Source organism: Vigna unguiculata, chromosome 7 (genome assembly GCF_004118075.2).
Source record: "Vigna unguiculata cultivar IT97K-499-35 chromosome 7, ASM411807v1, whole genome shotgun sequence".
Classification (NCBI taxonomy): Eukaryota; Viridiplantae; Streptophyta; class Magnoliopsida; order Fabales; family Fabaceae; genus Vigna; species Vigna unguiculata.
The window spans coordinates 716,682-730,526 of NC_040285.1; the positions used below are offsets into that span (position 1 = coordinate 716,682).

The 13,845-nt window shown below is 29.5% G+C and overlaps 2 protein-coding genes across 4 annotated transcripts; both read right to left on the reverse strand.

Moving 5' to 3' along the window:
* Positions 1-512: 512 nt before the first annotated feature.
* On the reverse strand, positions 513-4,792 carry LOC114189772 (probable inorganic phosphate transporter 1-3). Its single transcript, XM_028078458.1, has 3 exons — positions 4,689-4,792; positions 1,920-2,956; positions 513-1,331 (listed from the first exon to the last, which is right to left on the reverse strand). The coding sequence occupies exons 2-3, from the start codon at positions 2,934-2,936 to the stop codon at positions 744-746; spliced, it is 1,605 nt and encodes a 534-aa protein (XP_027934259.1). The 5' UTR covers positions 2,937-2,956; positions 4,689-4,792; the 3' UTR covers positions 513-743.
* A 3,655-nt stretch (positions 4,793-8,447) lies between these two features.
* LOC114191902 (serine/threonine-protein phosphatase PP1-like) lies at positions 8,448-11,723 on the reverse strand. Of its 3 annotated transcripts, none has more exons than XM_028081350.1 (4): positions 11,237-11,723; positions 9,354-9,913; positions 9,067-9,264; positions 8,448-8,820 (listed from the first exon to the last, which is right to left on the reverse strand). In XM_028081350.1, exons 1-4 carry the CDS (start codon positions 11,409-11,411, stop codon positions 8,782-8,784), a joined length of 972 nt encoding a protein of 323 aa, XP_027937151.1. In that variant the 5' UTR covers positions 11,412-11,723; the 3' UTR covers positions 8,448-8,781. The 3 variants fall into 3 exon arrangements, with proteins under 3 accessions (XP_027937151.1, XP_027937152.1, XP_027937153.1); XM_028081351.1 differs by having other exon boundaries at positions 8,448-8,817; positions 11,237-11,716; XM_028081352.1 differs by having other exon boundaries at positions 9,354-9,924; positions 11,244-11,432.
* Between the last annotated feature and the right edge of the window lie 2,122 nt (positions 11,724-13,845).

Genomic DNA, 13,845 nt, shown 5'->3' on the forward strand with positions numbered 1-13,845 from the left:
TTTAACATATTTTAAAATGTCAAAATTAATGATAATTAGTATATTATGAATACACAGTAAAAAAAACAACACAAAAAATAGAGAAACAGCAAAAAAAATCAACAAATCATCGAAGAATCCAAATTCATCCATATTCGTACTTTCCTTGGATGAATACCATAAATATATTGTACAATCATGTGAAGAAAAATGATTAAGATATATAATAAATTTTAATAATTACACAAGAAATTAAAATAATATTTTGAATAAAGTTAATTTTAAATATAATAATTTAATAAATAAATGAATATAGATCATTCTATTGTATCCTATCTTTTTTTTTTACTTCTAAGTCCAACCTATATTTACGATTTTATTCTCATTATTTATATAACAGTATCAATGCGAACATATATTGTATCAAAAGTGTTAAATATTATTATTAATTATCATTGTTTTTAAAATATCAAGGCAATTATATATCAAACATATTAATAACTTTCTAACAAGGGAGAGTTCAAGATTTTGCATTTAATTAAGATAGTGTAATGGTGAATTACACTCGGAATTGTTTATTTATTATATTAATCTAAAAAGGAAAAGTACAATTACCATGTATCAATCTTAAACAAACAAAAACATACAAACTAGCACAGCTACTACATAATTAATCATGTGCAAACATATCTCACAACCATAACCAAGTATTAATTAAAATGTACAAAACATTAATTTGAACACAAACTTAGATCAGACTTGAATCAAACACGAATTGCCCTATCAGAAACTTCAGGTTCAGCATCAGCACCTGCATCATTCTCCCCACTCAACTCCTCCAGTGACTTACCCTTAGATTCTGGAACAAGCAAGGTGAACAACATTCCAAAGAAGTTGATAACCCCAAGCATGATGAGTGAGTTCTTGATCCCAATCCCTGTAGGGTACCCTGCATCGGTCTTTGTAGGGTCCTTGCTTTGTGCAGCATATAGGAACCCAAATGCTCCCACAATTGCACCAGCCTTTCCTGCAGCAGCAGAGATTCCATGACAGGTTGACCTAAGCCTTGCTGGGAAGATCTCTGCTGGCACAACAAATGTGGTGGCATTTGGACCAAAGTTGGCAAAGAAAAAGGTGAGAGAGTACATCACCACAAACCCTATTCGGTTTGCTTTCTTAGTCCAGTGATCATAGGGTATAGCCAACGCAAACATGAACACTGTCATGAAGAAGAACCCCATCAATTGGATTGCAAAACGCCCTATGTGATCAATCAGAAGCACTGTGAACCAGTAACCTGGCACAGTGCTGCACAATGCTATCAGTGTTTGTGCTCTTGCAATCCTGTATACCTACAACAGAATCAGTGTCAAAACAATTTATACATGATTTTATAAATTGCACTCATTATACACCAGTGTAGTTTTGATTTTTTAACTCGTGTTATAGACAAAGATCGTCGCTTAACCGAAACATAAAATGACGCGATGACATTTTTGTAATTTTTTCAAGTTTTATGTCTCGATTTAGCTTATATCTGAAGCAGAAAACTTCTTTCTGCTTCAGTTATAAGAAAACTGGTGCCAAAAAGTTGGCCGGTATTTCAAAAATGTCACTATAGTTATATTTGGTATCGGGTGAAATTGAATCAGTGTCAAAAAGGTTTTTTGTCTCGGTTAAAAATTGAACCAAGACCAACAAGTTGGTCAGCATTTCAAAAATGTCACTATGATTATATTTGTTCTCAGATGAAATTGAATCGGTGTTAAAAAAAATTTTCTACCTCGATTAAAAATTGAGCCAAGGCCATATTCTTTAAAAAATTCTGGAACCAGAAAAGAATAGTATAAATAACCGCTCTCAAATACCCTGATGACTCTTGATGACTTATAAGAGATATGTACAAAAACCGTAGTTAGTTCGTGAAATTTATGTAGTACCTCATGAATTGCATTCATTTTCTGTGCTGGGGGGATCCAGCCAATTGCACTGAAGATGTCTTTTTGGAAAAGGTTCTGGCTGTAGAATGCTATGTCCAACAAGAACCAAGTGGTGGTGGTTCCAACCAGATGCAGGCCATGGCGTCTGAGAAATTCCTTGCTGAACAAACCATATCTATGGCTCTCTTCCTGACTCAGTTTCTGCACCTTCTCCTCTTCAGCTTCAAGCTCCACCTGCAACACCTTAGACATGTCCGAAGCAGCTTGTTTTGCATTCTTCGCCACAAGGGCCGTGTAACGTGCAGTCTCAGGCATTTTCATGCGCCAGTAGTAGGTGAGTGCTGCCGGAAGTGAACCAAACATCAAGATTATTCTCCAGACATAGTCAAATGAATGCACGATGGATGCTTCTGGATTTTGTTCGTACGTGGGAAGGTTGTACTTTTGGTCGTAAGCATAAGAAACAATCAACGCGACTATTCCACCAGCCAAGATTCCAAACCCTTGCATGGCAAACACTGCTGCAATGAACGCCCCACGAGTCTTCTTGTTGGCGTATTCAGACATGATGGTGGCAGAAAGAGGGTAGTCACCACCAATCCCAAACCCTAGCCAGAATCTGAAGAAGCAAAGTGTGGCCAAGACACCCTTTGGAGTGGACCCAAAGGAGAGTCCCGAGGCAAGGGAACACACCACCATGAGCACAAGAGTGAGACCATAGACCCTTTTTCTTCCCAGTTTGTCACCGAGCCAACCAAAGAATAGTTGACCGGCTAAGGTGCCGCAGAGTGCAACACCGGTGACAGAAGCTTGAACTCTTGGAGGAAGCGTTCCTGGTTTTGGTGCTCCTGGTTCTGTGTAGTAGAGTCTCCCTAAGAGTTTGGTAACCAGGGAAATGCAGAAGAGGTCGTAAGCATCGGTGAAGAAACCCATTCCTGCTATCACAATTGCTGTGAAGTGGTACCATTGTGTCTTCGCCACATCAAGTGCATTCAACACTCCTAATTGTCCTGCCATTACTGCTCAGAACAAGCTTCCTGCACATGCAAACAAAATATCTTACAATTTGAATTTGTTTCTACTTCACTAATACAAAGGAAAATTATATTTTAACTCCCATCTTTTAACTTCGATCTTATCATGTTTTAGTTTTTAGTTTGAGTTATTGATTCTTTAAAAAAAAAAGATAATGATACATTCTAAATTAAGTTAAAAAATAAAAGATGAAAGTAAAAAAATAATACATATTATCCTTCTCCTTCCATAAACCTTATATAACTTGCCTCATGAAGTGTCTCACTTTTCTTTTATACATATTTGAAGAATGAAATTTCTCTGGTATAACTTTCAGAAATGTTAGAAAATACTAATTTACTGTGCAGCTCGAGGTAGGATATACTATATATATATATATTCTACTTTTAATGTTGGAGAAAAAAATTGTAATGATTTCCTTATACATACTTATAGTTAGAGTAATTTTCTCATTTCTTAAATGTTGAATTCACGAGAAATAAAGTGATGAATAGTCTTCATTATATTGAAATAAATGGAATTGACATAATAAATATTAACAATATGAATTATTTTTTAGAAAATGACCTTTTGACTACTAAATTTTGACAACTTTTTTTTTTAATCTTAGATTGCATTTTTTAAGTGATTTTTTATTTTATTTTCTTATTTTCAATATTTTAAAACTACCTCAAAAATAACATTTAATGTTATAAAAAAAAATTATCAAAATTTAGTAGTCAAAATATCTTTGTTCTTATTTGTTATGACTCGTAGGCCATTTTTACTAATTATAATTCAAAATCATACGCGTCTTATAAGTGTGCCTATCTTATCCGTAATGCATGGTTCTATACCTAATTAATATAACATTAGAGCATAAAGAAGAGAAAATGTGTATTAAATAACAATCTATACATGATAGTTTGGAAAAAAATGCTGCAGCTAATTTTGACCTTTGCAAGGGATGAGGTAAGACATGGATAAACTGTTGTTAACTTTGGAATTAAAAAACTTTAGTGATGATCATATTCAAATGAAATGATACTCTCACTAAAATATCTGGCATAACAGTTTCCTAATTAAAGTAACTATTTTATATGGAAGTATTTTGGATAAAGGACTATATATATTTTGAAAGATTTTTTTTTATTGAAATTTTGTATGTCCCTATTAAAATAAATGAATTAAAAATATAGACAAAAGGGCAAAGGATCTTTGGTTTGTATACATTTGTCTCATTTCTAACTAAATATACTGTCTCATTTACTCACAGACCAGTGGATACAGAAATTTCTATATTACACACAGATAAGTTTCATCATCAACTGAGAATTGGACAATGATATTTTGTCTACTAAATTTTGACAACTTTTTCTTACAATATGAGGTGACATTTTTTAAGTGATTTTGAAATATTGAGAATGAAAAAATAAAAAAAATAGAAAACCACTTAAAAAATAACACCTAAGATTGTAAGAGAAATTTGTCAAAATATATATAATAGCAGTCAAAAAATTATTTCCTTGAAAATTTTGAGATTGCATATCATGTCGAGATCTATCGAAACATAATGATAACTTTTTCTTACTATCTGAAGTGACATCTTTTAAATGATTTCTCTTTTTTTTTTCATTTTTTAAAAATCACTTAAAAGATGACAGCTCAGAATATAAGAAAAAATTATCAAAATTTTAGTTATCAATTACAACGTAATTTTCAAAGCAAATCAAGAGGGATTGAGAGAGAACAAACCTGCTTGCCAAACCAGAGTGAAGGAGTAGAAGAAGTATTTTGTAGGGATTAAGAATATGGCATGGCATTGAATGCAGCTTCACACACACACATATATATAACACAGTACCAACCATCCCTAGAATTAAAGACTTCCAGAGTCAAAAGAATATACTTAGCATCTGCAGCATATGCTTGAGCTTTCATATTCTTGTGCATGTCAACTCTTCAGAAACAACATTAAAATATGTTGGTTTATGTAATGTCAACCAGGTATAATATTGTTCCTACTTGGATCAGAAACAACTAAATAATCAAACCTTGTATTAGTTGCAAAACCAGTATTCAACAAACAACAATGTGTTACCTGTACATGTTTATTTTCACTTTATTTTCTATATACTCATCACATTTTCATTATCATTTTTTTTCACTCCAAACATATATAAAACTAATACACTTGCTTGATGATAGCGTGCATGAACCTATTATTCCATTCACTACACTAACTTTCGTAAAAGACAGCAAAAAAATAATATTAGGGTATTGTTTAATTTGGACTTTGGTGGCTTCATGGTAATTTGTCTTTCAAATCCAGGTCGACGAATGAAGAGAGCGTTTGTAAACTTTATATATATATATATATATATATATATATATATATATATATATATATATATATATATATATATATATATATATATAATCATAGGTTAAATATGTTTTTTGTCTCTCAAGTTTCAATGAATTTTAGAATTAGTTTCTCTTCGAAACTTTATATCAATTTAGTCATCCATCTTTAGAAATACGTGGATTTAGTCCTTCTTACCAAATTTTGTTAAGTTTATTTGACATTTTAAACGCATTTTATAATAATATTTGAGTTAACATTGAAGCGAAAATGTGTCAAACGGTGTAAACAATTCAAATACTATCATGAAATGCGTTTGAGATGTCAGATAAACTTAACAAAATTTGGTTAAAAGGACTAAATTCACGCATTTTTAAATGTGAAAGACTAAATTGGTCAAATTTTTTGAAAAATGACTAATTCCAAATTTTACTGAAACTTGAGGGACCAAAAACATATTTAACCCTAAAATCATTTTTATTCTTAATTAATGGGAAACTTTTAAGTGTAATCATTGTGATTTTTTATACACATTTAGAAAATATTCAACATGTGTCTAATTTATTTTGGTCTTTTTGTTTCTAAAAGTGGTTTTAGAAAATCAATTTTGAATAATTGATTTTTAAATAAGATGGGAAGAATAATAATTCTCGTTTAAAAACTATTTTAGACATGAGAGAATGAAAACAAAAATGGGAGGAAACTTTTTTCTCGTTCTTCAAATTTTTAGAAAATTGGAAGTTTTGATCCAAGTTGATAAAACAAAACTACAAAAAACTAAAAGAATATGTTTTATCAGTATTTAATAATATAGTGTTTTTCTTTTGTGATTTTTATTTTTTGTACGAGTATATGAATACTGTTTTTCGATGAAAATAAATGAGACAAATTGGATGAAATGCTCAAACCTACACTCTTCCCATCCGTTATCATTCTAGTCATGTTTTTATATTTCAAAAAAAAAAGATAGATTTTATTAAATATTTTCTTAATTTGTGATTAAAGTAACTAAATAAATAAATAATGAGAATAATATGTAATTAAGCCAATAATTAAGCACACAACATGACACATGCAATGATGCAACTCAACAAATTGATAATACAAGATTTGACTAACAACTCAAAGTCCCGTTTATGGTTTGCCACATTAGCAATTTGCAATTAAACTAAGATTTGTACGATCAAAAAATTAAACTAAGATATGATTCGTGGTTGTTAATTAATAAGTCAATCATACAATACTTACCGTATAAATAAGATTTTGTTAAATAATGTCAATAAATAAGAAAAATAAATACTTATAAGCTCTCATACTTTAATTACAACTTTTACACTATAAACAAATAAAAAAACGTGAAAAAAACAGGAATAAAACAAGAAGCCAAAGAATTTAATATATAAAAGCAAACATAATAGCAGTAAGAAAAATTAAAAACTTTAATAGAAGTAAGCAGAAATACTACAAAATTAGAGAAAGAAAAACAAAAACAATTGAGAAAAAATGTTACAAAATTTAAAATGGAAAAGTAAGAAGAAATATGAAAAAACAGTAAACTGATAAAAAATTTCAAAGCTTTATTACAGAAATTCCTTCTCGAAATTTTTAACTTGTCACTCAATTTTTTTTAAATGTGAAGTTATTTATTTAAACATTTATAGATGTCATAATAACACAAATAATAACTTTTAGCCAACAACCAATTTTATATTTACTAAATAATACTAACATACTAAATTAAGAAAACGTACAAGTTTCAAACACACACTTGTTTTCTTTTTTTAACATGTGGACCACAAAGTAGCACATATAAAGATAATGTCACTAATATACAAATAAAAAACATTGTCCTCTAGTTATTATTTTTTTGTTCTTTAACTATTATTATTTTACCCATCATATATAAATTATTTTGCTTATATCATATTATTCGAGTCAAATCACGCGCCCGCATTTTGTTACCGTTAAATTATGTAGTAGCAAGAAAATATCTTTAATTGATCTTATGTGTGAATAAAAGAAATTAGTTGGTGTCACAATCAATAAAAGTCGCATTTGATTTACAAAAATTACTTTAAGTGGAAATTAATGACAAACAAAATCATTTTTATTATACTTTGAGGGCACTTAGAAAAAAAATAATTCATTTAGTAAAAACTAATTATACTTATCACATCATCTTTGAACAATAAGAATTATCTGAGAGAAAATCAATATGACATTTATCTTGTTCAAACCTCGGGCAATATTTTAGTCCATAATTCTCAAGAAGATTATATAATTTATTTGATATAATTATAAATATAACAAAATCAGAAAAGAAAATATTCATAGCATATCTCACTATTTCACAAATTTCTATCATTAACTTCTAATAATATTTTCTTATAAAAATGTTTTAACAATTTTACGCTAAAGAAAATGCAAACTCATCCAAATTAATTTTACAATAAATCAATCTCGAATAAAACTAAGTCACATATAATTGTTAAGTTTCATTGATAAATAACTATTTAATGAACAACCGAACCCTAAAAACCCCAGTGATATTTAACTGATTATCTTTTAATCTAAGGAAGTTTACGAATCCACTAAATAAATAAAAAAACAGTAGGAGTAACAATATACCATATCAAACCCCAGAACCAACAAAATGTTACGAAAAATGATTTTTTAACTACTAAATTTTGATATCTTTCTCTTGTAATATTAGGTGTCATCTTTTAAGTGATTTTTTATTTTTATTTTTTTTTATTTTTAATATTTAAAAATAATTTAGAAAATGACACCTCATATCATAAGAAAAAGTTGTCAAAATTTAATAGTTCAAATATTATTATTCAAGAATGTTTCTGTTGTACATATTATTCAGTCAATACATGTTTTTGTTCTGTTAGGATGAAGTGTTCTGTATATTAAAACAGTGTGTTTTCATCGTGCATAACATGTAACGAAGCATGGTTTTGTTGAACACAGAAAATATGTTCTCGTTATTCACAAATAACCTTTCTAACCCAACATAATTAAGCTTTAATTGTTGGTATTAGACAATGAAAACACGTTTCATCGGACATGTTTATGGAAAAAGTAGCATATTTATAGTACAAATAACATTTTAGCATATTGAAATGAATTGCTGTAACAGGAAAGAAAACAAAAATGCATATGCTGCCATTTATAATACAACAGGGGACATATAACTGTCTCTCACATAAAAAAACTGAAACAAAGGAAAAGTGAAACCTGACCCCTCAAATTGTGGTGGCAACATTGTACATGATGAGAATGTTCCACCACATAAAAAGACATTGAGCTATACTCAAAAAGAAAAAAAAAAAAAAAAACAGAAATTTTCCTATGTTCTTCATAACCTCAACTTGCACTGTTGGTTGAAACCTTCCTTCACATTGAAGTGAACACAGTTGTGACTTTGTTCAAGTCAATTTGTCTATGTTACAAACTTTATTATTGGTCTATGTCAGCTCAATGAGGACGTACTCTTGTAGCATCAAGAATTGCCTGCTTCAAAACAAAAGAAAAGATGGTTCACAACTTGTTAGGAATCCAAGTGTGAGTCTAAGTTCTATATTGGCTAGAAATGAAAAAGTAGAGCACTATATAAGGATAAAAACTCATAAATCCATTATTTAAGGTTTTGGATTGAGAGTGGTGTCAATATCTTATATAGTTAGACTCAGATCTTATTGGATACTCCAAAATAAAAATTATACTTTACTGTAATACCAAGAATATTGTAAAGAGCACTACCTTGAATGTAGTTTTGCTCCCAAAACCAAACTTAGGCTTTCTGGTTTCCACTGGCCTGAGTATCTGAAAAGAGCACATAAGTGTCTCATCAACAGTCATCATAGCTCCAGCATTGTCAAACTCTCCACAGTAGTTAGGAGCAGAAAAGATAGTCACAAGTTGTCTATTAGCAAAAAACTCATATCCATCCTCAACAACCTACGAAAAACCAAACACACAGACATAAACACTTGAACAAGTTATACTCAAAATTTGTATATTTCAATGCATATAAAAAAAACAAAAACCTGGTGTGCTCTGCAAATCAAGTCAAGATCATGCTTTCCAAGAAATTGTGTGACCAAGTTGGCACCAAAAGTATATGAAACTCCACGTTCATTCTCTCCCCAACCCTCAGTTTCTTTACTGGGATCAGACCACAAGAGATCACAGAGTAAACCACTCTCAGGTACTTCTGTTGGACGTGGCAAACTGTTTATCTGACTTAGATTGTGCAGTTCGGGAGAGAGTCCTCCGTGCATGCACAAGATTTTTTCATCAATGATGGCTGCCACAGGCATGCAGTTGAAGCAATCTGCGAATATTTTCCACAGCCTGACATTGAATCTGCGTTTGCATTCATCATAGAAGCCATAGACTCGGTTTATGGAAGCACATTCATGGTTTCCTCTGAGTAGGAAAAAGTTCTGAGGGTACTTGATCTTGTAGGCCAAAAGAAGAGATATTGTCTCAAGACTTTGCTTTCCACGGTCCACATAATCACCTAAGAATAAGTAGTTGGAACGAGGAGGCAAACCACCATGCTCAAAAAGTCTCAGAAGGTCAGAATATTGACCATGGATGTCTCCTGGTGACATAGTGAAATCAAACAACATATTAGTTCCTTCTACAGATAAAAATATCATATATTTGTCTCGTTTTAATTCTATTGACAGAGATATCGTATATTTTATTCTCCTTTGTTATTATCAGAAATTTTGTATTACGATGATATACTAGGTTTTATTTTTCTTCTTATATCATAGAAGATTGTATTATATATATCGTACAAGTTTCGAATAAATTAATATAAAAGTTTTTATTGAGTTGCTCTCCTTTTGTACATATTTTTTTCGTCTCGTCACTTATACATATCTTAACACCTATCATGTACTCATAATCAAAAAATTTAGTTCAAAAACAGGGCTTCTCAATCAACTTGAGATACTTGACTGAGAATAGTTTTGTGAAGTGGTCAAGAAACGTAAAGCGGATGATTCAAAACTTGTACAACAAACAAGAATCTGAAGTGACAACTTAACATTCCCAAAAAGTAAATTTGACACATTCGAAGAATATAAGTTCTGCAACATTCTAACATATTCTAATTGTTTTGGTCTCTACTTAACAGGTAAGAGATTTAACACTTATAACTAAAATCTCAAGATAAAATCAATGACCACATATTTAGGCCAACATATGTTCTACATATTCTAATCCAAACACGATACACTATAATCAGTAGCATTGCCATATCCAACAATAATGTTTAGTTGTTCCATTTGCCAATAACAGCAACCATGGTCCAAAGTACTTTCAGCTCAATTGTTTGAACATAAAAAATCTTACATATATATGTATATAAAACCTTCACCTCTCACTTTTTTTGTATCGGTTTTTTAGTACACATACATAAAAAAAACAAGTTTTTAACACTTAAATAGTACAATCACCCCATGAGACTCACTATTTTTTCAATTTATCTTTTTTTGTCACATCAAACAAATCATCATACAAACAAATTTTCTTTTCTAGTTCTCTGTTTCACTATGCACATATGCAGTATCTTCCCATGAACAGTATGCCTCAAAATCAAAAAGGGTCAGCTTTTTGTTGTCCCAAACTGTATTCTAAACCATTTCCCTATTATTTAGTATGAAACTAAAATGTTGAGTTGAGATCAATAGCTCCTCCAAAACCACATGGTTCTAAAATCTCATTGCAACTACTATTTACAGTCAAAACATTAATAAGTAATCCGATAACGATCCGATAACAAATAAAATAATAGATCTAATAAACAGCAATAAACTTATAAGGTTATATACTGTAAACTCAATGTAAAATTTCTTATATAAGAAAATAAAGATGTTAAATTAGAAGGAAACAAAATGGGAAGGCAAATAGATACCACATATCTTAATTGGTGGCTCAAGTTCTAAGAGATTGGGCTGCTTCAAGAAGATATCCCTAGAAACCATACAAAGGTGTTTGATTTCTGCCTCTGAGAGCTGCACCTGTTTCCCTGGTCTCCCTCTGACTTGAAGCAGTCTAGTGATTATGCCATCAAGAACCCCACGTTCCATTGCCCTCAAAGACAACCAACACCAATGCAAGAAGAAGGGAAAAAGCAAAGACCAGGAAACTTATGTTGTTGAGTCTTATATAAGTAGCATTTCATTGGAAAAAGGAAAGAAAATAGGGACATAACTTGAACAAAAATTAAGGAGGGAATCAATGCCTTGGTTTTTGATATGTAATCTTTTGAGGGTCACTTTTGGTTGTGTCTTGGAAACGAGTGGTGGCAGTTGAATTGGAAGGACAAGAATATATTCTGTTGAGGAAAGACTAGAATTTAAACCAAACTATTAGGCAATAACAGAGACTCGTTGTGGAGGGAAGAAACGAATGAAGAATAAGATTAAGGAAGCCATTGAAGAACAGAGTGGAATTTTATTTACTGGTTCACTCAGTCTTGGTAGTGTTCAACATATTCTCTGTAGTACGTTTTTTCTAACTATGATCAACAATTTGTCTTATCAATCATAACGAATCATTTTTTAATCTTTTTACTTACGTTTTATATGATAAATGACAAATTTAGTTCATCATTATGTAAACAACAATTCAATTCTTGAGAGAACCAAAAATTTTATTTTATTTTCTTAGTATATATATATATATATAAAAGAGGGTTAAATATGTTTTTATCCCTTAACTTTCAATGAATTTTGGAATTAATCAATTTCTCGAAACTTTGAACCAATTTAGTCCTTTATCTTTCGAAATACGTGAATTTAGTCATTTTAATTAAATTTTGTTAAGTTTATTTGACATTTCAAGCACTTTTCATAATAGTATTTAACTTTAACATTAAAGCAAAAGTGTGTCAAACAGTATAAACAACTCAAATACAATCCTGAAATGTCTACGAAACATCAAATAAACCTAACAAAAATTTAATTAAAAGGACTAAATCTACGTATTTGGAAAGATGAAAGACTAAATTTGTCCAAAATTTCCAAATGGACTAATTCCATAATTCCATGAAAGTTAAGGGAACAAAAACATATATAATCCAAAAGAATACAACTTGATACCTAAAATTTATAACTTAATTTCTAATTAGTTTTTTTCTTTTTGCAAAATCTATCTATAGATATTTGTCACATTTTCTTAAACATTGAAATCAGAAATAAAAAATTCCGTTATTTTATAGACTAAACTGATACCAAATGTACTTTCAAATTCCAAAATAACCATTTATCCATTTTAATATTTAGAAGACTCAAATTTGAAGCTTTTCACATTCATACTAGTATTATTTTGGTAATTTTAGACTATTTTATTATTTATTTGAAATTATTGAAACTTATAAAATTATAAACGTAATGAATAAAAATAAAAGTTATTAGTTTTTCTTTTTCTTGCACTTAACACCGTGTGGGGCCAAAGAAATCTTTGAAATTGTTGAATTTAATCTATCGCAAATGTTATTATGCTATGAGTACGCGTGAAAGAATTTTTTTTTCTTGGCTGTCATTAATTGATAGATTCTTTTAATTTCCTTTTCAGAAACTTGTTTCTAAAAATTAATAGTTGTTCAGATATTAAAGAAAAAATATTTAGGAAAAATATAAACTGAATATATCTTTGCTATATATTATAGAGCTACTTACATAAATGACTGTTTTAAATAGTTTTAAATAAAACTAAAAAATATTTTTATTTAAACTTTGAAGTGGGTGATTTGTTTCATTCTACGAAAAGTGTAAAACAAAAAACTTAATTAACCCTTATAAGTGAAATAAAAAGTAAGGAAATAGTAAGAATTGGAATATATGCTAAATAGAATAAAATTGATGTGATGTTTGAATGGATATAAATGAAAAGAAAAGATAAAAAAATTCTCTATATTTAGTTGGATGACAGTACGTAACTAAATAGACATTATAAAAATCTTTTTATATCTATAACTAAGTAAAAGGCTATAATGTCAATGAATATTTTATTTGACTTCTATAATTATAATAGTGTATTGGTATTATTTTTTAAATCTCTCCTTAGTTTGTGTATACTTCTTAAATTATTATATTTTTAAGAAAAATGTTGTTTGTTTCTATTAATAAAAAAATAATTTTTGTATTTTGGAAACAAAGAGTGAATAATAAAGAGGAATAATATTAAATGATAGTAAAAGAAAATATGGTGTCAAGATATTAATATTTTTTTTAATAGTTATATTCCTACACACGCATGCATTCTGTACATAGTAAACTACTCCTTGTTCATTATTTAATCTTTATTTTATTTTTTATTTATTTTTTAAAAATACAAAAAGCACTGGACATCTGCTTTTTCTTAGTAAATAAGAAAATAAATTGAATTTAAAAAAGAAAAAAATTAATTTATTGGTTTTCTTAATATTTTTAAATTTTTGAAAATTAGCTTTTAAATACTAAACCTGAAAAAGCGAGACCCTTTCTTCTACTATTTCCTCCTGGTTAATAAATTTACATA